This window comes from Gavia stellata, chromosome 1, assembly GCF_030936135.1.
Source record: "Gavia stellata isolate bGavSte3 chromosome 1, bGavSte3.hap2, whole genome shotgun sequence".
Classification (NCBI taxonomy): Eukaryota; Metazoa; Chordata; class Aves; order Gaviiformes; family Gaviidae; genus Gavia; species Gavia stellata.
The window spans coordinates 3,976,400-4,001,064 of record NC_082594.1 but is presented as its reverse complement, the minus strand read 5'-3'; the positions used below and the strand labels follow the sequence as shown (position 1 = coordinate 4,001,064).

At 46.2% G+C, this 24,665-nt stretch overlaps 1 protein-coding gene across 5 annotated transcripts in view; it reads right to left on the bottom strand.

The window, feature by feature from the left end:
* The window catches only part of MYO7A (myosin VIIA), a 61,765-nt gene extending 38,979 nt beyond the window's left edge, over positions 1–22,786 (bottom strand). For 2 of the 5 annotated variants that reach the window (XM_009810077.2, XM_059826873.1), the window contains exons 1-13: positions 22,667–22,786; positions 21,494–21,646; positions 15,220–15,404; positions 13,056–13,177; positions 11,057–11,199; positions 10,852–10,965; positions 9,711–9,864; positions 8,976–9,052; positions 7,937–8,056; positions 6,526–6,668; positions 5,920–6,130; positions 5,294–5,429; positions 4,773–4,879 (exon numbers count right to left, since the gene is read on the bottom strand). In XM_009810077.2, the coding sequence (XP_009808379.2) occupies positions 4,773–4,879; positions 5,294–5,429; positions 5,920–6,130; positions 6,526–6,668; positions 7,937–8,056; positions 8,976–9,052; positions 9,711–9,864; positions 10,852–10,965; positions 11,057–11,199; positions 13,056–13,177; positions 15,220–15,404; positions 21,494–21,646; positions 22,667–22,765 (1,764 nt within the window). In that variant the 5' untranslated portion in view covers positions 22,766–22,786. Of the gene's footprint in view, positions 1–1,560; positions 1,618–4,772; positions 4,880–5,293; positions 5,430–5,919; positions 6,131–6,525; positions 6,669–7,936; positions 8,057–8,975; positions 9,053–9,710; positions 9,865–10,851; positions 10,966–11,056; positions 11,200–13,055; positions 13,178–15,219; positions 15,405–18,465; positions 18,484–21,493; positions 21,647–22,666 lie in introns of all 5 variants that reach the window. The other 3 variants (XM_059826844.1, XM_059826860.1, XM_059826853.1) reach the window with 3 other exon arrangements.
* Positions 22,787–24,665: the final 1,879 nt, after the last annotated feature.

Sequence of the window (24,665 nt, the reverse complement as noted above, 5' to 3'; positions counted from 1 at the left end):
TGATGTTTGTTGTTTGTTATTTTGTTATTTGAAATATCACTGGGGTGGCCACAGGTGACCACCCAAAGTTGAGGCTCCTTCACAGCAGGTTCTGCGGTGGCATATAGTGAAGAGACAGTCTCTCTCCTAAAGGCTGTGCAGTCTGGAAAGTGCCTTCAGATGCAAAGTTGACATGGGCTACGTAACAGTGACGAGTATTACTATTTTGAACTAACCCCCATTTTATAAAACTTATTGATGTTGATATACTTGGAAAATCTTTTTTGGCTTGGCTGTTCCACCCTTGCCTCATTGCCTAACAAATGCAATCAATTATTATTCATTAGAAAACCTACAAAACACGAGGCTGTATTATAAGAACAACTATAACAAGAGAAAAATTCAAAAAAATCGTCAGTGTTATGTCTCCCATTTCCCTGTATCTCCTGTTGTCTTCAGAGAAAAAGAGTGGCTTGAGCATTTCTGACAGATTTTGCACAACGGTCCTCTCCTGGACTTAATACCACCATATCCTAACTCAGGAAGGATTTTTTTTTTGGTATGTGGCATTGCTACAACTCTAGAGCAGGGCCCAATGAGATGTTGCAATTCAAACAATTTGCACTCATGATACGGAGGGGAAGGAGTCCAGCTCTGGAATGAATGGCTTTGGGTCATTTTGGGTCAGATCCCCCTCATTGGAATTCCAAGTCAAAACATCCAAGACACTGCAAAGGTAAGAAGGGTTGAAATTCAGCCCATGCAAGGATCTGAATTTTGAAAGTCAGGTCCATCTCTAACATAATCCTCTGGCTATCAAAAGATTGTCATAGAAACGTGAGCAGAGTCGCAAAGCTAACGTCACAAAACCTTTAGCACACAGTATGCTACCCTATGACCAAACGTCTAGCAAGAAAGGTTTGGGAAGCCATCAGAACCAGTCAGGAGATGAGATGCAACAGAAAAGACCTAAAAAATGTGCCAAGAGCCTGTTTGGATGATCTTGGCAAGGTTCAATATTAACTGTGTCTTTGAAGGCTTGGATTTGAGCTCTTCCCTGAACAAGACCTAAAACTCCTCTGAGCATAATGGCATTTCCAAGTGACCCAGAAATGCAATCCAGGAGTCTCTCTTCGCATATGAAATGTCAGCCTCCTGTCCCAAAAAGGGCAAAACATGGCCAGATTTGCAGTTGCATGGAGCAATAATGTCCCACTGAAGTCAATGGTGGCACCATGATAAACAACAACCAAATCCCACAGATGGTCCATCTGAAGTTAATTAAAATGATTAAAATATCAGAAAAAATCCTCAAAAGTTTGGCTTAGGCTGGTTCTGATTTTATCCAAACCAAATTCCCATCATTGCAAAGCACTTCTGAGTTGAATCCTAGAAATGAATGACACAGTCATACACCTGTATCTATTCAATAAGCTGTAAAAATGCTCTCCGTCACATCAGTCACTTGAAATGGATCCTCTATAGAGAGTGCAGGAGGAGGAATAAACCGACAAGAGCAAAGCACAATCCTTGCCAAGGAAACGTGAATATACAACAGAGGAACTCATGTATTCAGTTTACCTTTGGTGTGGGTGTGGGCGACTGGCCAAATGTGCTGGATGCATAGCCACAGAGAAACTACATGAAGCACAGGTGAAAAAAAACAAAACAGAGACAGAGAAGAGCAAATAGTGAAAAGGAGGAATAACCGAAACGGGAGCCTGACGTTGTTAGTCTTGGAGGTCCAGCTGTTACAATATCTCAACGAACAAAATGCATTCTTAGACTTTTGTCATTCCCCCCCCTGGCTTTTCCCCTTTGTTTCCATGTTCACATCCCTGAAGCTGAAGGAATTGCCACCGTCCAGCTCTTGCCTCTTGAAACAACTCTTCTACATCTCTTAACCTCACTCTTTATCCCTCCAGTTTCAGCCATCCCCACTCTTCTCCCTCACACATCCTTGCTCTCCTGTGATGGGTGCTCTCAATACACAGTGGTTGGGAAGATGCCGGGGAAACAACAAATATTCACAAAAATTCTAAAGGAATCCCTCCCTTCCTTCCTAATTTTAATCCAAAAAATCAGACCTTTTCTATAGAATTGAAATTTTTGCCAAGAGGAAAATCCCCAAATTTCCTATTTGTTTTTCCCTTCACCTATTTCCATCCTCCACTGCTCCTTCTACCTGTTCCTTGAGCAAACAGCACTGTCAGACCATACCGGCTGATTCCTCAGAGGAACGCTGTACAATCCCCACTGAATCCATCATTTCACCTGGCACGGCTCAAAGCAATGTTCCGATTCAGCAAACACATGCAGATAGAACTCCTCTGTGATGGGCATGCATAAATCAGGCTTCACAGCCCCGTGTGCTCCAACAATACCCAGTTCACCACACAGGTTTTGTTCTGCACAAATACTAGGTCTTTCAGGGACCAAACTGTTACTACAATATTGAAATATACACTCTCGACTGGTTTTCAGACTTCTCTGGTCTGTGGCTTTCTCAAGTTTCTGGCATATAAGGATCCCATCTGAAAGACTGAATGTAAAGCAGATGTGGACTTGCTTTTCACTGACTCACAAAATCCTACAAACTCATCGATAAGTCCCTGAGGACCACAGGTTAGAAGCTGTTGAGCAAAAAGCCCCATTATTTGATTTAGCCCTTAGCAGAGCAGCCACTTGTCTCTTTTTAAGGGAAGATGTTATGTTTGATTGACCCAGCTTGAGTGTCTCTGGAAGGTTTCTCCACGGGTTGTCTCACTGATGCTCAGAGAACGTGTGCACATTTCCAAGAAGAGCCTTTGCCCCAGCTCTTTGCTACTTGCAGTCAATCCCCATGACCCATGCTCCCCTGCTCCTTCTTTTGGGGAATGTGTTTTAAGAAAGAAGCTGCAAAGATTACTGAATTTTGATGGAAAGGAGTGGCAAAATCATCTCAGCCCCATGTTGGATGCTGCTTGTCCGAGCAGTTTTGTTTGCGTGGTGTTTACGGGGTTTGTGCTCTCTCAGTTCACATTAACGTTGTGCATGACTAAGGGAGCTGGTACGCAATGTTTGCTTCTCTTCCAGTTCCATGCCAGCCAGGTTACAAACCTCTCATTCAAATGAGAAAAGCAGAGATCATTAAAGTATCAAAGCACAGGGACCACCACTCAGGACAAATTCTGAAGATGTTTAATGGCATTATAAAAGAAAGGGTTTATCTCAAAAAAAAGTGCTCTGATGTTTTAAAAGGTCTCAGTTCTCAGGTCCTAGACAATGCCCAGGTAGGCATCTCGATTTTGCTATTATATACTTCCAGTATCTTTTAAAGATGCTTGGCAGCTGTCCCCGTGAAGAAATCTGCATGACTGTGTAAACCTGAGAGCTCCCTCTCATCGATTCCCCAGAGTGCATCTCTGCTCTGCCCAAAGAGGCAAGAAATCATTTCCAAGGTGGACTGCAAAGCTTGCACCGAAAATAAAAAGCAGTGAGGAATAAGCAATAAAAAGCAAAGTAAATGGCAGTACTGCTGCTAAGGGAGGTAGCGTCTAGTTCAGCAGGAGTATCCACATCTGGGGATAGCTCTGAACCCATCGGGAGCATCATGCCAACTGGTAGCTTAATTGGGGCTGATAAACCTTATCTTATTCCTAATGAAGTCATTCATTTCAGCAGGAGCAAAACTGAGTGGCTAAAGGATATGAACAAGGCTTGCAAAAGTGTCTGTAGCCTATTTAAAGAAATTGCTTGGGAATTTAAACATTTCCTCCCCTTAGCAGCCAAAGGAATTCAGCACTTAAATCTGTTTGGCGCTCCTGAAAGTCCCTAAGTCCCCCAGAGGCATTGGCTGGCATTTGGAAATAGGATTCCAACTTACAAAAAAATTAGTTGCTTTGGAAAATTTTATCCCCGCACCATCTGCAGTCCCTAGGCTTTGCCTAGGGAAAGACTGGAAGATTTGGCCTTAGCGACCTATCTGTGTAGACGTCCAGGTTCTGCATGGTTGATATTTTAAAACAGTTTCTCCTTTAATTTTGGGAGCGGAGCTGATGATGGTAGGGAGACGTAGATGTTCAGCTTACTCAAGAGAACATCATATATTTGTGTTATTAATGGTTAAATAGTCACTAATCTCAGCATTTAAGATGGTATCCTGGTAATAAATGGCTCATATGGGGTGGGAAGAGTTAAAGCAACAACTGTGCCTTTCTCCAAAGCTTCAGCACACATGGTCTTCTCCCACACTGAGCATGGAGTAAGCACATATCCACCTGGAGGACTGGGATGTGGAAAGGGGAACTTTTTTCACCTTTCATAACTGGTGTGTCCTCTCTCTGCTGTTGTAACAGTAAAACACGACTGTTGGCTGACACCCCTCCCCTCCCCAGTCCTGCTGCGGTGCTTAAGGGACAGTCAGATTGTCCCTTCGTTCTGCTCTGGTCTACAAGTATTAGGTTTTCACTTCTCGCTCTATTATTATACACAGATCTGGACTACTCAACTGGAGGGGCTAGCTCTTTCTCTTTCAGATTTCTACGACCACAAACCTTATTGTTCCCGTCCCTACCCGATTAGGAGAGGAGCAATCACAGCACAAGATAACATTTGACGCACTGAATGCAGTGAACTGGAGGTGTGAGTGTGGATGCACCCATGACAGCGCATTAACGCTTTCTGTTGGTTGGCTCACACTGACAGCTTTGAAACACCCCAAAGAGCATCAGAGCAACATGACTCTTTGCAAATCTTCTGCCCCTTCCAGGAACCCCTCCCCATGAATAAAGATCTTCTCTCGCCTGCATTACCATTGCCACATCTGCTTGGAAGATCTGCTTGATGAATTTGTTTTTTGAGGAATGCACCAGCTGGATGATGTCTCCATGCAGCGTGTCCCTGTTTTTCTCCAAGAAACCTAGAGAAATAATGGGACAACACATAGATAGATGACACAGCGCAACATGGCCAGGATGTGCCCTGCAAGCAGCTGCTGGGTTGCTGGACTACTGGCTGTTCTTGGGGAGGTAATGCGGGTGATGAGTGGGCAGAGAAAAGGGGACCAAGAGAAGGAAGAAGAGGTGCATCTTGAGACTGGATCAAAGATGCACGTGGTGCAAAGCACTGCAATTCTGTCATGGGCGCACATGAACGAAACGGCACCAAACTCTGCAGCTCGTGGGCACTGCTGGAGGGCCAACTCATTGCAGCCAGAGAAGGAGGACACTGACACTAATGTGGGCTACCACCCTGCTCTGCTCCAACGCAGCAGCAGCTCACCTTCCCCCGAGCATCCCCTCACGCTTGCAGTGCCCCAGGAGCTGCCCCATACCTTTTGTTTCGTAGTAAACAATTCCAGCAAAGTGGTTAATGCCAAACTGTGTTTCATAGTTATTCTTCGGAGGAATATAGTTGGTGTTAAGCTTGTGCTGGGAGTTCAGCTTGTGTAACATGGTGGCATCTGTACCCTGTACGTGCAGAAAAGATCTGACATTTAACCAGGGTTTGTCCCATTAAAATAATTTTCCAATCAGTAGAGCACTTCTTTTTTTGTCTTGGGTGACAATGTGTGTTTGTTTTGAGAAGAGATGCATTGGAGGGGATATCTCAAGCGCAGAAATTAAAGAAATGGATTAAATATCACTGCTATGTTGTGCTATATTCAGGATAGTGCTCCAAAGGGAGTATATTTAACATTATTTTCTCTCAAACTTTGTCAAAGGCTATTCATGAGCCTCTTGCTGGCATATTTTTCCATCAGAAATACTAACTTGTTTTAAGGATGGTTGTGGTACTCATGGAAGAAAATGTGACAGAGCAAAAAAAACTATGAATAAGCAACCCACTGGTGAATGTGTGTTTGGGGCTGATCAGATCTCTCATAGGGTGCCAGCATGCAAGTGCAAAGGGGATAAAAACAAGGGAGTCACTGGCAGCAGGGCTGAGCCCCAGACACACCTTGGGGAACTTGCTCTCCTCATCAATGAGGGAGATGATGTTCATGGGCTTGATGGCAATCATGTCCAAGGCGTCCTGGTTATCAGTGAACTCGATGTGCTGCCAGTTGATGTTCTCCAGGTTGTACTCCTCCTGCTCTAGTTTGAAGACGTGGCGCACAAAGAACTGCTGCAGGTTTTCATTTGCAAAGTTAATGCAAAGCTGCTCAAAACTGTGGAGGGAAGGTCAAGGAAAGGCCACTTTAGACCCACCATGGTCTATCTTTCTCCATCTCTCTCCATGTTTGAAGCAATACTCTCAGACTAAGTCAACCACTCAACAAGGTTGCTGTTGGCTGAGAATTTCCTTATCGGTTCAGATAATCAGTTTTTCTCCCCAAAACCAATGTTATAGCCATTATACATGTGTAGTCTAAACCAATCAGTTTAGGAAGTATGTTGTCTGCTGCAACATAAAAGTTATTATCTCTGATAATCTCTCATACAGAAAAAGGCTTGTCCCAGCCCAGTCCTGTTCATCTCAGGAGAGGTGAAAGGACTGCTAGACCTTGAGCTTGGAGTGGTGAAGAAGGGTCAAGACCTGTTTCTCCTTTTGCAGGCTTCATACCTGTTCACAGTGAAGTTCTCAAAGCCAAAGATGTCAAGGAGGCCGATGGATCTCCTGATACTTTTGAGTTCCTGGGAAGGAGGTCTGTAAATTGCAGCATTGATCTTCTCCACGATCCACACGAAAAGCCGCCCATAAATTCCCTGCAATATCCCAAAGTTGGAGGTCACTGAGGCAGGTTAGCAGTTTGTCCTGTTAGTCTGTGGCAGCACTTCACTCGTGATGGCACAGGCTCCCCTAAAGCATGGCCAGCAACTGGACAGTCTCTGAGGACACGCTCACCAACATTTATGCCAGACTTTTGGCATCGTTTAAAGCTTCAAGAGCTGTTATGTAGATCAAGGAAAACGGACCTGAAAGCCTAGATAAAAGACAACCGAAAGCAAAATCCCGTATTTGGATAGTCCTGAATTTTGGATAGTCCTGAATTTTGGATCTACAGGCCCACTGTAAAACCAGACAGTCCTTTCCTTAGTTTCTAAACATCTCTCTACAGACCAGCAGAGCCACGTTACACTGCTAGACAAGCCAAGGACATCTTGTCTGGGCAAGGTGCTGACTTAAATGTTACAGTACTGGCTGAGCAGTTTGCTGATTTAATGAAGCAGTTACTTCTGTTTCAGTAGTTCCACAACTCCATGTTCTACAGTGTTATTCATTTCTTTTGTATAAGCTACAACAGTGCTACCCGGCGGGAGCCTGCTTCAAAAGCCCATCACCACTAGAGAAGTCCCTGTCTGGATTTGCAGACTAGTTAGGTATCAAACCACCTACCTGGATCTACCAGGTCCCCACAGATAGAATGGGGGGCCCAAGCTGGCCAAAGTATGCCACCAGTGCTTGTTTTGCAACCTTACATGGGGCTGCAAACAGCACAGCAGTGGTGCACACACCCCCATCAACCTTCATCACCCCAAAGCCTCAGGTGATGCTCTCTGTAAGTGCTCTGATGGCTGCTGAACTGCTCTATCCCTATTCATGTGATGTTAGCTTTATTTACTGCTGCAGATATGCCCACATCCTGAAATTCAGGTGTGGGTGTCACAGGTGTTGATAGAGCTGCTCTGATTTATAGCAGCTGAGGATCTAACCCTGGGGATCAAGCTGGAATGTTTTCCTGAAGTTGAGGTGAAGTCATTTCAGAATGCTGGCTTCTTCCATAGGTCACCTTTGAGTATAGACAGTCGCAAGTCCAGATTGCAAATCCCCTGAAGACCAGGCTATCTAAACTTCTTCCATCTCAACTCTTTGTGCGTCCCAATGAGAACATAGTTTCAGAGCCATCTGCTGATCTGAGCTCACACGGGCACCAACCGAGACACTTTTCCTGTGCAGTAGGTGCTCTGGTCTCAAAAGTGGCAGATTTCTTCAGCTTATCAACAGGAGCAGAAGGGAATACCCTAAAACGTACCTTTACAAAAGCGTCCCTCACATCCAGCGCTTGTTCCATGCTGAGAGGGGTGGAGACGGTCTCACCCCTGGTGATTATAGTCCGGCTGGTAAGGCAGTTCATCACATCCTGAGGGTCAACCTGCCAAAGACACCACCAAACACAGCTGCTGACTTTATAACACAAGGTGTCCTTACAATGGCCTGGGCTACTGGCCTGAAGGTGCGTGGCCGGAGAGGAACAGTGCGGCCACCCCATGGCTGAGGTAAGTGACTTTTCTTAGCTGTGCAGGGCAAACACCTCAAATGATGTCAAGGGATTCTCAGAGAGGGTAATTAACATATTTATACAGTGTTTTATTAGGGAAAGTGTTCTTGTGACTTGGTGTGAGATGTTAACGAGGTGTGGGGAAAGAAGATGAAAAAGCAAAGCCTGCAAAGCTGTATCCTACCATCATGAATGCAGCTTTGCATCCCCTTGACCCCTTTTCATATTTCTGAGATCAAGCCAGGGAAATGTCCACCCCCTAAAGTACATGAAAACAGTCTGCAGACGGCTGTGGATCACACTGTGGGACCAGCGGTGCCTATGGAGATGAGATGGTGTCCCTGAGGGACCCCTGTCACCTGCTGGGGAGGCCACTGAAGAGTGTCCCAGCCACTGCATGGATGTTTTGGGTGAGGGTCATCTCACCTCACTTCAGACACACACAGTATGGGTGACGTTTCTGTCCCAGCTCCTGTAATGAACTCTCTTTACGTCAATAAGGGTAACACTCTGTTTTAGAGACTGAACTATTTTGGATGTCCTTTTTAGGATGATATGCCATCAAACTGTCTGTTTCTCTCCACTGGTGTGAAGGGGAGCTCAGACACGCAGCTCAGATGGAGACACCCACTTTCACGCTGCCAGTGCAGGGCAAAGTATGGCTTAGCCCTGCCTCTCCAGCCTCCTAGAGCTGGTGGTGCAAGGAAAGCCTGGCTCAGATGATGCTTTGCCACAATACTAGAAATACGGGAACAAGCCAGAAAGAGGACAGCAGCATCACAGAGCCACTGACCTCCAGCAACGATGCCGCAGTGATTAGCGACGCCGACTGAACAACCTCGCAGGCATCCAGGTTGTCGTAGGTCCGAGCTGGGGGAAGAAAGGCAGAGGGAAAGCAGTCAGCAAGGGAGAGAGCTCTGCAGAAGGTAGATGGGGTGAGGAAAGGGTCTTTCTTCACTGGCTCCACGTGATGGCCAGACAACATCTGGCCATCAGAAGGGAGAGAAAAGTTCATGCAAGTGCTGGAGTCCTGCTGCTGGCTGCAAAGGACCTGTACTCTGCTCTGCCACCCACCCTGAATGACTTAGGGGGTGAAAACATTTCCAGCATAGAAGCGCTTTAGGCTTCTGTCTTCCAAAGAGTCTTTTTAAATCCCCGTGTCATTTCTGACATCAGGGCTGTTTGGTACCTTTACAAAGGCATTTCCAATCCCACAGGCACTTGTCAAATGTCTCTCCTTGCAAAACCTTAGTCTACTGAATGGCCTGTGGCCATATTCAACCTCCCTAATTTCAGGAAAGGTGGATGTCGCTGAGCGTACTGGAGTCTGGCAGCCCTGCAGAGTAGGCAGGTGGACTTATTCCTCCTCTGTTATCCTTACACACCACTATAAGCACCTGAGTCTCTGGCATGACACCATGGCAGGTGGTCTGGATACAGCCCTCCATCCCTAGGCTTGGCTCCCTCTCACCGTGCAGAATAAGGAGTAGAAGTGCGCTGGACCGCTCTCTGTATTTTGTCCTTTTACCTTCATACTGCAGGTTCCCCATGTGCAGGATGGCAGCCAGCAGCTTGGAGATCTCCCAGTTCTCCGTGTCGGTGAACATAAGGACCTTCATTGCAGAGCGGATATTGGCGTACTCCTTGCTGTCATCTCTGCCGTCACAGGTCGTGCAGTTACCCTGGGGAGGCGAGAAGGTAGCACAGTGCATGGGGTAAAGCAGAGAGCATCTGGGTGTAAAACTAAGCTATCCAGGGCTTCTCCCTAAATCAGCAGCTATTCTGTTTAAGGGATGAATAAGAAAAAGATGATGTTGGACCTGTGGATCTGGCTCTGCCCTTTGGTGTATGCTATGATTCGGTGCTCAGTCTTGTGACCTGCGCTTACCCTGCTGTCCCCAGCTACCCTGTGTCTGGCTGCAATCAGCAGAGGAGAAAAAGCTCCCTGAGGTAGGGATACAGGGCGCTGATACTGATCCAGCTAGAAAGCTGGGTCCCAGCCTTGCTGATGATGGGCCAGCCTTAGTTATACCTGCTTCTACCACCTCCTCGGGATTGCAACACAGAATCACAGAATCACTAAGGTTGGGAAAGACCTGTAAGATCATCAAGTCCAACCGTTACAAAAAAACCAACCAACCAAACAAAAAAAACAAACCAAAAAACACCACACCACACACCACCATGCCCATCAAGCCACGTCCCACAATGCCACTGGTATATAGGGAGTGGGGCTGGAGATTGCTGGCTCGGTCAGACATGTGGAGCAGAGACAGCTCTCGTATGCTGCCGAGAATGTGCCATCCAGCCATGCACGCCTCCTCGTCCATCACTGCTGCAAGAGCATCGGGTCGTATCTAACACCCTGGTTATTTCCAAACAAGTGGTCTGGGCACCAAACACCAAAAACATCCAAGTGTGTGTCCTGCTCCACAGGAAGAGTGGAAATAACCTGTCTTATTCACAGGGGTTAAGGGTTTGCACTAGGACTGCAAGGCTTGCGGCGGTGGGACAAAGAAGTCCCACAAATCCTGTGGCCAAGACTCAGGAAGGTCATAACCAGCAAAGCAGCTCTTGGCTGCAGAGGAAGCACCTCTCACTTCTTTCTCTCACACCAAGAAGCTCTCACCACATCACCACACCAAACCTCTGCTTCGCTGCGCTCTCACCATCGCAAGGTAGTTGTAGTCCGTGGCTTTCCCAAGACTCAGCTTCTTCTTCTGCTCCATGGTCATTCCTCTCAGCATGCAGTAAAACACGTGGTAATTCCTCTCATCCTGGGCCTGCAGTAGAAGAGCTCGGCGAGGAGAACGGCACCGCAAAGGTCGGCTGACCGAGTGCCCACTCCCACGCCTTGGACATATATTGCCATACCTGCCTGCAGACCCGGGACTTCTCCAGAAGGTACTGCTCAATCTTTGCCCCCTCGATGGCTCCCCTTTTGTTGAAGTGGATGTCGATGTACTTCCCAAATCGGCTGGAGTTGTCATTACGGATGGTCTTTGCATTCCCGAAAGCTGTGGGGAAGAATTGCAGTAGGTCAGAAAGGACCTGATGCAGGGAGGATCATGGATCTGGTCTCATGGGCAAAAAAAATAATCAAAAGAGTGAGGCTGAGAGGGTAACTGCAGCCCCAAAACCTTTGCCTTAAGTTTGGCTGGCTCCATTTCATCTCAGCGTGGGGAAACAGGATATACCTCAGATGACTCTCCTTGGAAATACGGAGAGGAGCACAAAAAAGGAGGCATGGGAACAGGGTGACCTTAGCCAGGAAGAAGAGCTAGGACAGCAGGATTTTGTCTGCAGCTGATGAAATACAAGAGGGTTGAGCAAGGCTGGCAGGAGGATGCTGCAGTGTGCGAGGTGACGCTGTGCGGGAAATGACCGAGCTGCTGGTGAGTGATTTGGTGGCTGAGAGGGACAGTAAAGAGCTCATCCTTTAGGGAAGGGACTAAGCCAACCTCGAGAGGGAGGCTTCTCCCTGCAGAGTGTGTGCAGAGAAAGGTATCCATGTCCATCCTCTGTGTGGGTGTGGACCACTGGCCAGCGTGCCCTGGAATTTATGCTCTAGGATCGCTGGCAGGTGATGGAGATGCGTTTGAAATACAGAGCCTCTCTTCCCCTCAATCCTGGCAGTGATGAAGCGCACGTTCACAAACACCCTGTGTGCATGCCGTGCACCACCATGCTTTACAACGCCAGTGGTCAGGCAGCCCTGCAGTGCCCGGAGAGCCGCGTTGCACCTTCATGCCGTGACTGAAGGAAGCTCCAAAAGAGCACAGAGAAGGAAAGCTCAGCCAGTGACTTTCTTGTCTGCTCTGCTAACATTATGCATGGAAAGCAGTTAGGTTATTCACATTTCCATTGATTCCTAGGGGGCTATTTACCAAGCAAAACGCTGCTCTCTGTGAGTAGCAGGGGAGGTAAAAATCATGCTATTCTTAAAGAAAAATGCTATTTTTCTACAGAAGTGTAACAGGTCCATCTGGCATCACGTTGGGGCCAGAGGGTCAGATACCTATTTAATTTACAGACATCCAATTAAAACAGTGGGGCTGATCCCAGTAACAGCTTGCCAATGAACTTATTAAGGCCATGAGCCGATTCTCATTATCTAGTTCTTTCTCGAACCACCTTTATTTCTTTTTCTGCATTCTGCTGCCATTCACTGATCTTGGAAAGAAAAGGTGGGGTTTGCTAGTGTGTATTGCCAGCACAAGGTGTTTAGTCTGGGAAGCTCTGGTCAAATTAATCTCAAGTTCTGCTGAACCAGCAAATAATAGGAATAGGATTTTTGCAACTATGGTCAAATAAAACAAAAGATTAGTTACTTGAATGCAGCATTTACAAGATATTGGTGCTCTGCATAGAGTTATAATTCCAGCACTGGAAGAGACAGTGAGATTTTTCAAAAGAGCTTTGTGTATTTGGTGATCAGCATTTTTTAAATCCCAGCCTACACAGAATTAGGTAAAATTCAGGTTTCTGTTTTGAAATTTTGGAACAAAAAGTACTGATTTAAGTGGAAAAAACACTTTTTTCAATATTAAGTGAATAAAACAATTGAAAAAAAATTCAGGTCAGTTGAAATGTTTCGCTTTCAACAGTAGTTGTCAAAAATATTAATGGAAAATTTGAGAGCCCAAATCAGAGAATATTAGTCTTGTGAAAATAAATTCAGATGCAAAGAAACTGAACATGCTGTTTAACAAATGTTTACATCATTGCTTTTGATTTTTTTTTAATTTTGTCACTTTTTGAAACTCAAAATGCAACACAAGTGACTTACATTTGGCCATATTTTGTGTTTCCTGAAACTGATTTTTTTTTTTTTTTGCCAGCAAAAAAATTCCTCTATGATCTGAGGCCTCACCTTCTAAAATGGGATTTGCCTCCAGGACCTGTTGCTCAATCCAGGAGTGCTGACCGCTGATCGCTGCCAGAAACTGCAGAATCAGTTTTGTGCTTTCTGTCTTCCCTGCTCCGGATTCACCGCTGCAAAGAGAACAGGAATCGAGGTCAGTGAAAACCCTCATGCACCCCTGCCAATGTCCCTCTCTGTCACCAAAGGGACTGCTGTCTCTGTGCCTCTTCTGTTAGCACAGGTAGGATGAGGACACTAAGGATGGGTTTCCAGCATCCCAAGGACTGGTTGTAGGACAAATGGTAGGACACAGTACCAGGCAGCTTCCAGCCAAGATCCAGATTTGTTTTACAGCCCATTTGGCCCAAGCTGTTGCTTGAGTTTGGGTCTCTCCAGCAAATACCATCATTTAATCAGCACTAAGAAGGTCGTGAAGTACTTTCAGACAGTGCTTTTCCAGGTATGATTACCAGACCATGAGTCTGCGGTCCAGGGGCTGGCTGGTCCCATGGGGCATCTTCGTTGCCAGACACGAGCTGCCAAAATGCACTAGAAGGCAGATTGTGAAATACTGCCTTTAAGTGGCAGGCACTTTCACAGGTCCCCTAAGCTTGTCCTACCAAGGGGCAGGCAGGAGAGGAGAAGAACACAGGGCAGGAAGCAAGAGTTACTCCTCAAGGCTTTCTCTCCAGTGAAAGATAACTTCCGTTATCTTGCCATGGTACACATGGTACGTGCTGGAGCACGTCCAGAGAAGGGCGACGGAGCTGGTGAGGGGTCTGGAGCATAAGTCTGATGAGGAGCGGCTGAGGGAGCTGGGGTTGTTCAGTGTGGAGAAGAGGAGGCTGAGGGGAGACCTCATCGCTCTCTACAACTCCCTGAAAGGGGGTTGTGGTGAGGTGGGTGTTGGTCTCTTCTCCCAAGTGACGAATGACAGGACAAGAGGAAATGGCCTCAAGTTGTGCCAGGGGAGGTTCAGGCTGGATATTAGGAAAAATGTCTTTCCTGAGAGAGTGGTGAAGCACTGGAAGAGGCTGCCCAGGGAGGTGATGGAGTCACCATCCCTGGAGGTATTCAAGGAGCGTGTGGATATGGCATTGTGGGATGTGGCTTGATGGGCATGGTGCTGTGTGGGGTGGGTGGGTTGTTTTGGTGTGGGTTGTGGTGTGTTTTGTGGTTTGTGGGTGGTTTGTTTGTTTGTTTTGTTTTGTTTTTTTATGGTTGGACTTGATGATCTTACAGGTCTTTTCCAACCTTAGTGATTCTGTGATTCTGTGAAGAGGAAAGGCTGGGCAGAAATCCCTCAGTGTGAGTCTGTGGCCTGTCTGATACATGGGGCAGCCAACACAAGTGATTGAAATGGACCTTCCCAGTGTTCAGTAACCAGCCCTGGCCCCATGGCCAAATCACCTCACCTCTCAGGGTTGGCTGGCCACTGGCACACTGCATCACACCTGGCCTTGACTCTCCTCTGGGCCCCATATGATGCTTTTTTAGCCTTGCAAAGTAATCATTACTGCACGGCCTCTTCAGTCCCGTGTATCTGAAATTCTGTGCATGAGATGCTCCAGAGTTATGTTTTTATGCAACAAAACTTAGACTAGGCATGCCTTGGAGAGAGGTGGTGCCCTGAAAGCACAAAGACTGTCTGAGGGTTCAAAACTTGATAGGATAGCGTTGGAGGGCTGAGGGAACCAAATCTGGTTCATACTACTGTTTGGGACTGACACTGGAGTGAACTACACCAATAACCAGGCATTTCTTGGTGCCCAAGGTTGACAGGTCCAGAGCAGAGCCATGCAGGGAGACACCAGTTCAGCAGTGTGAACAACCACATCAAGCTTGTCCCTGACCCTTCCTTGTGCAGAATGTATAGATCTTTGCATCTTTGATATCCGTAGGACTATTGAGTTTAAATTTAAAAGGGGAGGTTAAAGATGAATGTGAGATCTATTGGGTTGTAGGGCAAGTACCAAAGGATCGATAAAGCATCTTTACCAGGAACAGTGACTGCAAACAGAGACCACCTCTGCACTGGGAATATGTGGATGGAAGATCTAATAGGTCGTTCAAGTTTCTGATTCTCTTTGATAAGCTGCTCCCTATCAACCACATTGCAGGTGCTCAGCATCTGTTTTCAGGATATGGCCCATTTGGAAATTCACCAACTCACCTTATGATACAACACTGGTCCTTGTTGTTGCGCTGCATGTTGAAGTAGCAGTTGTCAGCAATTGCGAAGATGTGTGGTGGCATCTCACCAATCTTTTTGTTGGTGTACAGGCGTATCTGCTCAGGTGAGTAGATGGGTAGGAGCTGGTAGGGGTTTACTGCTACCAGTATTGAACCAGTGTATGTCTGGAGGAGAAGCACATGAAGGTTTATGGGAACAGTGAGAGCTGAGAGGCTTTGGCAGCTTGGATGGAGTGTGGAGGCCAGAAAAATCAAGGCTTTGCAAAAGCAGGATGAAAGACGATGTTCAAATCAAAGATACTTGCAGGGTGGAGCCTGGAGCAAAATTGGAACAAAAGTCCCAAACTATCTAAATCAGTTCATACTCAGCCCTGCTCATGCACAGGATGGATTCAAGCCTTAATTCGTATTTTGGATGCTCCTCAGTTAAGATTCAGAGTTTCAAGTCAAACTCATATTTGCAAAAATATTGCCAGAGCCAGCACATACCCATACATACCTATTGCGTTGCACAAATTATGAGAAACTAGAGATGAAAGAAACCTGAAAACCATTGCCATATCTCAAAGCAGGACCAGCTGTATCCAAACATTCCTGACAGATGTCTGTCTGTTTTTATAAATCCACAACAGAGCTGTTAAGCCTCCCTCTGCAATACATTCCTCTCTACCATCTCTGCCGAACCAAACCTCTCCATGCTGCAGTTTAAACCTTGTCCTCTGCACATGGACATGGCCCACAAAGTCCTGACTCCTCTCATCTTTTTCTGAAATTTTGGAAATGGCCTTTGGTCCATCCCATGCTCTCGGTGGCACTCAAATGAGCAAAGCTGTCCTGGGCCTTGGGCAGCAAACCCCTTTGTAGTGTCTTGCTTTTTCATTTCTGCCCTTCCAGGAGCCATTTCTCCCAAGCCTCTCACCAAAGGACGCATGACCTTTGTTATCTTGCTCAAATGCAGCTCTGAGGTTAGGAGGTTTGGCCACATCCCAAGCTCAGGGCAGAGAATAAGGATCTCCTTCCCCTACTTCAGCTGTCTGAAAGTCAGTGTCTAGAGCAAGCGAGTCAATGGGGCTCCATCTCAGGCTAACCAAAGGGCATGAGATGAAGGCTACTTTCACTCCATGACTTCAAAGGAGCCAAGTCTCCTTCTCTAGATTAACTTTTGGAAACAAAAGTGACGAGATTAATCTCACCTTTCTTTCCTGGTGGGACTAACTGTGAAAGTTCCCCCACTGCTGCATATAGTCTTTCCAGGAAAAAAATATGTAATTTCAATGTAAAAATAATGCTTATGGGCTTTTATCTGCATGGTCTAAAACCAACAATAAGCCTTCAGCACAAAGCAGCAAAGCGTCACAGGCCAGGATGCTTGCGAACCAAGAAGAAAACTTCTCCGTGCTCTGCTGGCTGCTCCTCTTTTTGTGCATATTGCAAACTGGCTGATGAGTGAAACAAGTCTGAGCTGTTCCTCATTTCTGAAGGCAGCAAAATAACTAACACTGCTGGGGAGAGGAGTGGAAAGGGAGACCTGGAGACAGGAGTTGGCAGCCCCAGGTCGAGTTTATTCCCATCAAGTCCAGTATCCCTCAACCATGATGGAAAGGGCTTGAGTGGAGTGAGGTGACAATTTGTTTGCCACCATCTATGCAACACTTCCCACCAGCTCAGGCTCCCTGAAAGGCAGCCAGTAGGTGGCAATTGTGTCCTATAGTAGGGATGCTGAAAGCCCTGAGGGACTCATCGCTTTCTGGCCTCATGGCCAACACCAGAGAGCAACTTTCTGTTCAGTCCCAGGTGAGGTTTGAATTTACAGGGGTAACTGAGAAAGGGTACGATAGTCTTCCCTGTAACTGGGGGCTACGTGCCACTAAAGGAAAAAAGCTCTTTAAGCTCAAGAACAAAGTTGTCACAAATCCAAAGGGTAGAAATTGGCTGTGAAATCATGTAGACTGGGTGTTAGAAGAAGAAGGCATTGAAATAAGGGAGCAGAGAAGTCCCAGAGCAGCCTTCAACAGGGACAGAGTAGGTAAGCTTAGTGCTCAGAGGAGTGAGCTCAATTTCTGAATGGGATTATGTCACTAAGATCCCCAATGAACTCCAAGTCTCCTTCCAGTCCTGGGTGAGATGCTTGAAAGACTGTTTTCCTCTTCATAATTTATTACCAGGTTAATTTTAGGAACATTTCTAACCTTCCTTGAGCTGCTTTGCATAAAAAGAGTGACTCTTTGCAGAGGTCTCGGAAATCCCTGCGTTTCAGCCACTCTGGTCTGCCCTGCCCCGAATGCAGCCAACAAGACTTTTAAAGCAGTTAACCATTAGTTGCATGAATGCTTTCTGGATGCTCTCACTGACCCTTCCCTTGTGATCCACAAAATACTTTGTCAGCATGAACTTTTGCACCGTTGCTTGTTTTTGTAGGTTGTTCCTAGCTGATAAATACTTACAATTTGCCCAATTCTCACAGCTGACAGCATGCAAAACTTTGTCCACTTTGCTGATGAGGGGCCAAAGGGCACCTCCAAGGAAATATTATCTCTCTGGTTTCTATTGCTGTGTGAAGGCAAAGCCCTCCTGTCTTGGGAAAATAAAAATCACCGATAGGCACGGGCTCTGCCGTAGCTGACCACAGGAACCACATCTCAATGCAAACTTGTTACTGCCTGCATGACCTATATTTTAATTAACCCCAAAGAAATCCTACAGAACACCATGGCTGACTTCATCTGGAGTTTTATGGGGTTAAAGCTCTACCAAACATTATTGCATTTTGACAACCCTTAGAAAGCAGTAGCAAGCATTGCTTTTGTCTCCAGATAAAGAGATTTAACCTTCCTCACGATTCCAAACTCCCCATCAGATGCTCTTGCTATTCAGCATAGTTCCTCTTACTGCACGCAAGCCAAACCATGGGCAACAAGCCTCTGTTGAATTTTTTCTCATTTTGCTGCAGAAGTTTCTTTCCTTCAAGTTGAGGTCATTACTGAGAAGCACTTACAGCTTTAACCACATTCACAGGTTGGGGACTTTCCAGCTCTGGGAAGGTGTCACAACCTCACCATGAGGGTCAAGCTCTGCGGCAAAGGGGATGATGCTCTCAGTGCATTTGTGAAGCAGCAGCAATGGTGGAGCAAAGTAAATGAGAATGCCACAATGGTGAACAGAAACAAGTGATCCGGTGGAAGGCATGACAGCGATTGCAAATGACAGCGCCAAGAGTCATACTTACCCTCCCGCCGCAGTTTGTCTTACGAGTAAAATGTGAGGGAGGAGAAAAAGGAAAATTATATTTTATTAGAGTAGAATTACACCCACCACGAAGCTAAGGAGATGAGGAAAGAAGAGAGACTGAAGTCCCATTGGAAAAGTCATGCTTTACTCAACAGGCTCAGAAATCCTTTCCAGCAGTGAAGGTAAATTCACACTGAGCTTCACCATCTTTAAGACAGAACAAATTATACCACAGAAGAAAACACCTCAGGGGACTGGGTATCCCCTACCCACATGGTATCCATACGGTACCTTGGCTTTGCAAAACTGCCACCAATATTTACCACATTCGACACAAATCTACTCCTAGTGCCACTACTCTGAAACGATGAGATCTAAAGTTGGGTTCCTGAGCCTCCAACAACACACGTGTAGACAGAGGGGTTTTACGTGCCTCTCTATCCAGCTATGCGCTCTATGTCATTTTGAGAGTGTCATTCTGATTTTGGGATCGCACTAATTGCTGCGTTGTGCCGAGGATCGTGGGCTGGCACTCCACAGCCGTTAGTGGTGTGGAGCAATCAAGGCACAGTAACCTGGAACCTCTGTGATGCAAATCCCGTTGTGGGATGTGGCCATCCCTTACGCAGTAGCTCTGTAGGACACATGGCACTGTCGCCATCAGACCCGAAGAACTCGTAGAGAAACCGCATTGTTACTGAGTCACTACAGCCCAAATCACCGCCCATGCTCACCTCCAGCCTAGTAGTTGCCCTTTGCATTAGCCCTCATTAGCATGATGCTGCCAACAACTCTCTGCCCAGTGCTCATTTGTGTTCATAATCTCCCTGGATGCCTGTGAATAGCTTGGGGAGGGAGCTCAGGGGCAGAGCTTTCGTGAAGGAGCTAGGTGTATTCACAGGCAAGCTGATACTGCACACATGAAATCTTATCTGACGACCTCTGTTCACTTAGCGAGGCAACAGGCGCTTGCCCGATGACATAAGGACCCCAGGAGAGGCACATGGACACCACTGAAAAAATATCCAACGTGATCCCTGCTTTCTCAGAGAGGAAGAGAGTGCTGTGGGAATCCAATTGGTACCACTGCAGGGTGGTACCACATGCAGGAGAAAAAGGGGCAATGCTCAATGGATAAATATATGTTCCCTGAATGAGCCAATCAGCCACAAATTATTGGCTATCTGTACTTCTTGGCTGGCATTCAGGTTGCTTGAATTTAGTTATCCACGTAAATACTACATCTAACCTTGAAGATGGACATGCTCTGAGCTGGAGGATGTTGGACCGTAGACCTCCAACCTGAACTTTCCTTCCAACATAAACTCTTCTACGATACCCAAGCTCCAGCCAGCTCCAAAGCAATCACCTCATTCAACAGGCACCTATGTTTGCACAACTGAAAGGCAGTCTTGGCTCTGTTGGCTCTATTGATGTCTCTGGTGACTGCCATGGGTGCTTAGTGCACATGCAGACACCAACTCAAGGATGAATTTGGGCTGCTAACTTTTGTTAGTTTATCACTGCAAATAGTTGTGGCTCCCTGAAGAGAGCTCCAGGGAGTAACTCAGTTCATCTAATGTGTGAATAATTTTCTGGTCATGCCTTTTTCTCTAAACTGACAAAACAGGGGACCTAGGCTTCATGTGCAACAATTAAGGTGCCTGAGTGAGACATGAATTTGGGTGTCTCTATTCTCCAAGCTTTGGGAGGGGTACCTTTTCAGCAGCCATGCCCCCTTCCTCTAGGATTGAACTCTTGTCTCTGAAAGAAGAGACTGATATCTTCCAGAGTTGGGGGCAGGGAGCTGTCAACCATATGAACAGCCTGCGTAACACAGCAGTGTGTTCTCCATCACTGCCCAAATCTAATCCAAAACCATCCTATCAAAAGGCACCGGACATCAACCAGAACAAGCAGACTTGATAGATAAAGTCCTGGATATGGTCTGTTAGCTTATGCTGTCTGGGAAGTCTGACTGTACTGCAATTCCCTCTGGCCTGAAAATCTAGTAGTCTCTAGAGCCTTTTAAAAATTAGATTACCAGGTGGCTTTGAAAAGGCCTTCAAAGGCACAGCAGGCACTTACCTGAGTATCTGAAAACTGTAGGATTCGAGAGCAATACCAGATTTTCCGTATTTGCATAGGCTGTTTGAGCATGTTAGCTAGTGGCAAACACACAAGCACTCCGTGCTTCTGTCCCAAGAATGTGCACCAGACTACACAGCATATAGCACACTGATAAAACCAGCACAGAGACTTGAATGCTGACTCTTGTCCTGCTGGGGAGGTGGCCTTTGCGATGCTACTGCAGAAAAGAGGTGCAGTTCTGGCTGGCTCCCTGTAAAATCCTCAATTTCTGAATTTCTGGTTGGGTTGGCAAGGCTGCACTGGTTCAACTGGGCATGACATGACTGAGCTGACCTAAGGCAAGACACTGCTGTCCCCAGAGATCAGCTGTCAGGGTCCCAGGAAACCCAGAGCTAATAAGTCGTAAACACAGATGGGGAAGGTACTTTAGAGCTGTTCTGGGAGTTGCTATCTTCATTATTCCTAGTTATTCTGTGCATGCACCTCCTCATCCTTTCTCCACCCCTTGCACCTCCAGCAATTGTTGTCTTCACCCACTTGGGTTGAACGAATTAATGGTTCAGAGGGAGAAGGCAGGAGGGCCACATCCAGCATGCAGTTGCCAAAGGCTTTTGCTTTAGGATTACTACACATGCGTGCACATGAACTGGTTATTGTGTGTGCAGAAAGTTAATGCAAGTCCGCAAAACTTCTACAGGGGCTACACAGCAAGGTGGCTTGGACTTTGCTTGTTACCTAATTCATGGGGTCTTTCACTGGGGCATCCATAAACTCTGCAATGTGTCCTCTACAGTGCAGAAGCCCACCACACTTGGGTCCGGGTGAAGGTAGAAACCCAGATGCACAGTTCAATCAGGGTTTCCCCCATGTGGGTTCCCCAGAATTGAGGAGAGCAGGGGGTGCAGTGCAGTGCAAAAGGTGAAGAGGACACTCACATAGATGAGGTGCTCCCGATAGCGGATCAGCAAGTTCCTGAGGATTCCCGCCTCATTCAGGTCCCCCAGGCGAATCATGTCCTCCACTCCATGGATGGAGGTGGGGTGCATGGGTTTGATGTGGCTGGCATTCTGCGGGGAAATCCAATGCTCCTGAGAAGAGAGCAAGGGCAGAGAAAGATAAGTCAAGTAAGATACCACTGGGATGAGAGACAGGAGCAGCCCACCCCAGACAGAAGGACCAGATGGAAGAACATACACAGGAGAGCATTAGCACACAGACCACAGCTTCTATTCCTGGGGCATGGCAGTGACAAATTTGAAAGATTCCTAGCAGAAGAAGGAAAACATCTTTTAGTTTACCAGAGCAGCAAGAGAAATGAGACATGAGCCATCCTGGCAGGAGCATCATCCAGGGCAGCATGGACATCCAGCACATCAGGGATATTTAACAAATAGCAGATTTTTTCTTCCCTTCCTACAACTACATTTTCACACAACTGGTTAACCCTCTGCCACAAAATACTGCTGAGCAGAGAAAAGATTATTTAGAAAAGGAGAAAATCACATTTCTATTGGCAAAGTGTAATTTTGACTGATTACTTCTAAAAGGCTCAAAAGCCACTACAAATTGGACACCAGGACCCTGCTGAACCAAATCTCTTTCTACTATCCTTGAAAGGAATGAGAGCATTTACAATTATCTCAGGCTGGAAAAAAAACCTTATAAAGGACAGTGAACCTCCTTAGATCACCTTCTGCTTGTGATACAGATGTTCCTCTAAAAGGGTCACCACTGCAGAAGTAGAGGCGGGAAATTGAAGGAGAACCAGTGTTTGGGCAGATCCTGTATTGGTAGGAGGTGAGGAAGGACTGGATAACAGCAAAGGAACAGCAGGTTGAGGTGGGTTTGCTCAAAGCACTGTCTAAATGTACTTTGGAGGCTTCTGTTGTCATTGTACTCAAGAAGGTTCTCAACCTTTCACTCGCAGTACAGCCACAAAAGTAGGGACAGAACATTATCTTGTCTTTACAAATAGAAAACTATGGCACAGTTGTTTCCCAACAACATATGAGAAGCCCATGACAAAGTCAGTCATCATCACCCTATGACCCCTGCCCTAGCCAGGCCCATAGGGCTGAAGAAGGGTCATCACAACCCTTTGTACATACATTGCCTTCATCATCCACAACCTGGATCTGTCCAGAGTCACACAGTTTAACCACCGCTCCAATGGGGACGTCGAATTCCCGTCCAGTTTTGAGGTCCATCCACACATAATCCCCCTGGAACCAAAGAGAAGACAGTTACACCCAGGGCTGCAGAAGGTTCAGCATCCCTTGGGATACACAATGCTGATGTTTTGGACCCAAATCATTGGCACAAGTCAAATTACTTCCTTTGCAAACCACAAACCATCCCTTTTTCACAGATGCTCAGGAAACCCCCTGCAAGGTAATAGCAGTAGGGCATGCTCCACAGAGCATACACCCACTGCACCATCTCTCCGTTTCATTAGCTCGTGAATGGTTGTTGGTCACAGGCCACATCCAGCAAGCAGGTTATAGAGCAGTGATACAGGCAGAAAAACCCATCCAGGTAGAGGTTTCCCTCTGTGGAACCTACAAGCCTAGAAAGTCATGCTTAGGAGATGTTTTTGAGCTCTGGAAAGCCTTGTCTGGAGACTCATGGCACATTTTTTCCTTGCCGGTAATCATTATTAAATATACATTCCGCTATCTTGGAGACTGGTGAAAAGGGGATGACTAAAGAAGGGTTACGAACATACCAGAGAGGCAGATATATATACTTCTTCAGGAGGTCTCCCAACTACAGCGATTTGTAGGTGGGCTGTTTGCATTTAATACTTCTCAGTGGATTTTATCTACCGTGAGCATGTCCGGTTGCTTCCTGAAGCTGTGCAAAGTTTTAGCATCCATAATCTCAAAGGAAGAGTTTAGCTACAAATAGCGTGATAAGCAGTGTCCTTTTGCATTTTTCAAATGTGTCACCTCTTTTATTTGAGACCTCTTTGTTCTCGTTTTGGAAGACACAGCAAACAGCTGACCCCTATCCACTCAGTCCATGTCACGGGTGATCCTATAGACCTCTTGTCAGTCCTGCTGGGCAAGGACTATCTGCTTAGAAGCTCTGTGGGTATTAAATTACTCAAACAGGCTCTTAGAGAAGCTGTTTTCCTCAATACAAAAGCAAACCCCAAAATAACCCAAAACTAAACTCCCAAGCAGGACCCACACTCTGTGAAACAAGGCATAATTATTTCCCACTCCTATTTTCCATGTGAAGAGATGCTAAAATTGGGAGCCACCTAGTTAAATTATTGTCAGGCATGTTTGCATCAAGCAAGTAAGTGTCCTTTCTTATGCATCTGAGTTTAATTTTGTGAACTTGTAGCCCCACCTAATGCCACATTCCTGGAGGCCAGCTCCACTTGTACCTATTAAGCACGATGCAAATGCAATATCTACCTTCTGAAGTCCTGAAAATCTTCTGGGAGAAGGAAAAGTGAAAAAATAGGAGGGACCTCTTTGCTTGTGCATGATATAACCCCTTTCCTGAGCATCCACTATCAACCATTTCTGTGGACAGAGTTTTTATAGAGTTGGTTTGACCCAACGGGCTGATGAACAACCTTCAGCTCCACTCTGGGCAGTGGGAACGGGAGACATCCAGCAATATAAAACATGGTGAAACATTCACCATCCAAGTCATCACTCACCAAGACTTCTGAGACATACTAGCCTGTGAGTGCCACAGGGATGTAAGGCTGTACCCAGGGACCCACACGTGGAGAAACACTACAGACGAGGAGTCCCCAGCCATTTTGTGGTAGACTCCACCCTTGGCAGCTGCTTGCTAGGCTTCATCTCGGATATCAACAGTCATCCTGCTTACATGGAGCTGAGAATCCAGTCCTTAGTTTGGGTTTTCTTTTCCTCAGAGGGCTGTGCTACAGCACTGCTGTAAGAATCTTTACCCAGCTCATAAAAATATAATATTCAGATCTTTTTCTCATTAACTGCCTTACTCTCACATCTCGTAACTCAGTTAAAAAATAATAAAAACAACTAATGAAGGCAGTAAGTCACGCACAGGTACATTATAAATGCACTTATATTAGTATTTATTTCTTAGCTCCTTTGATCCAAG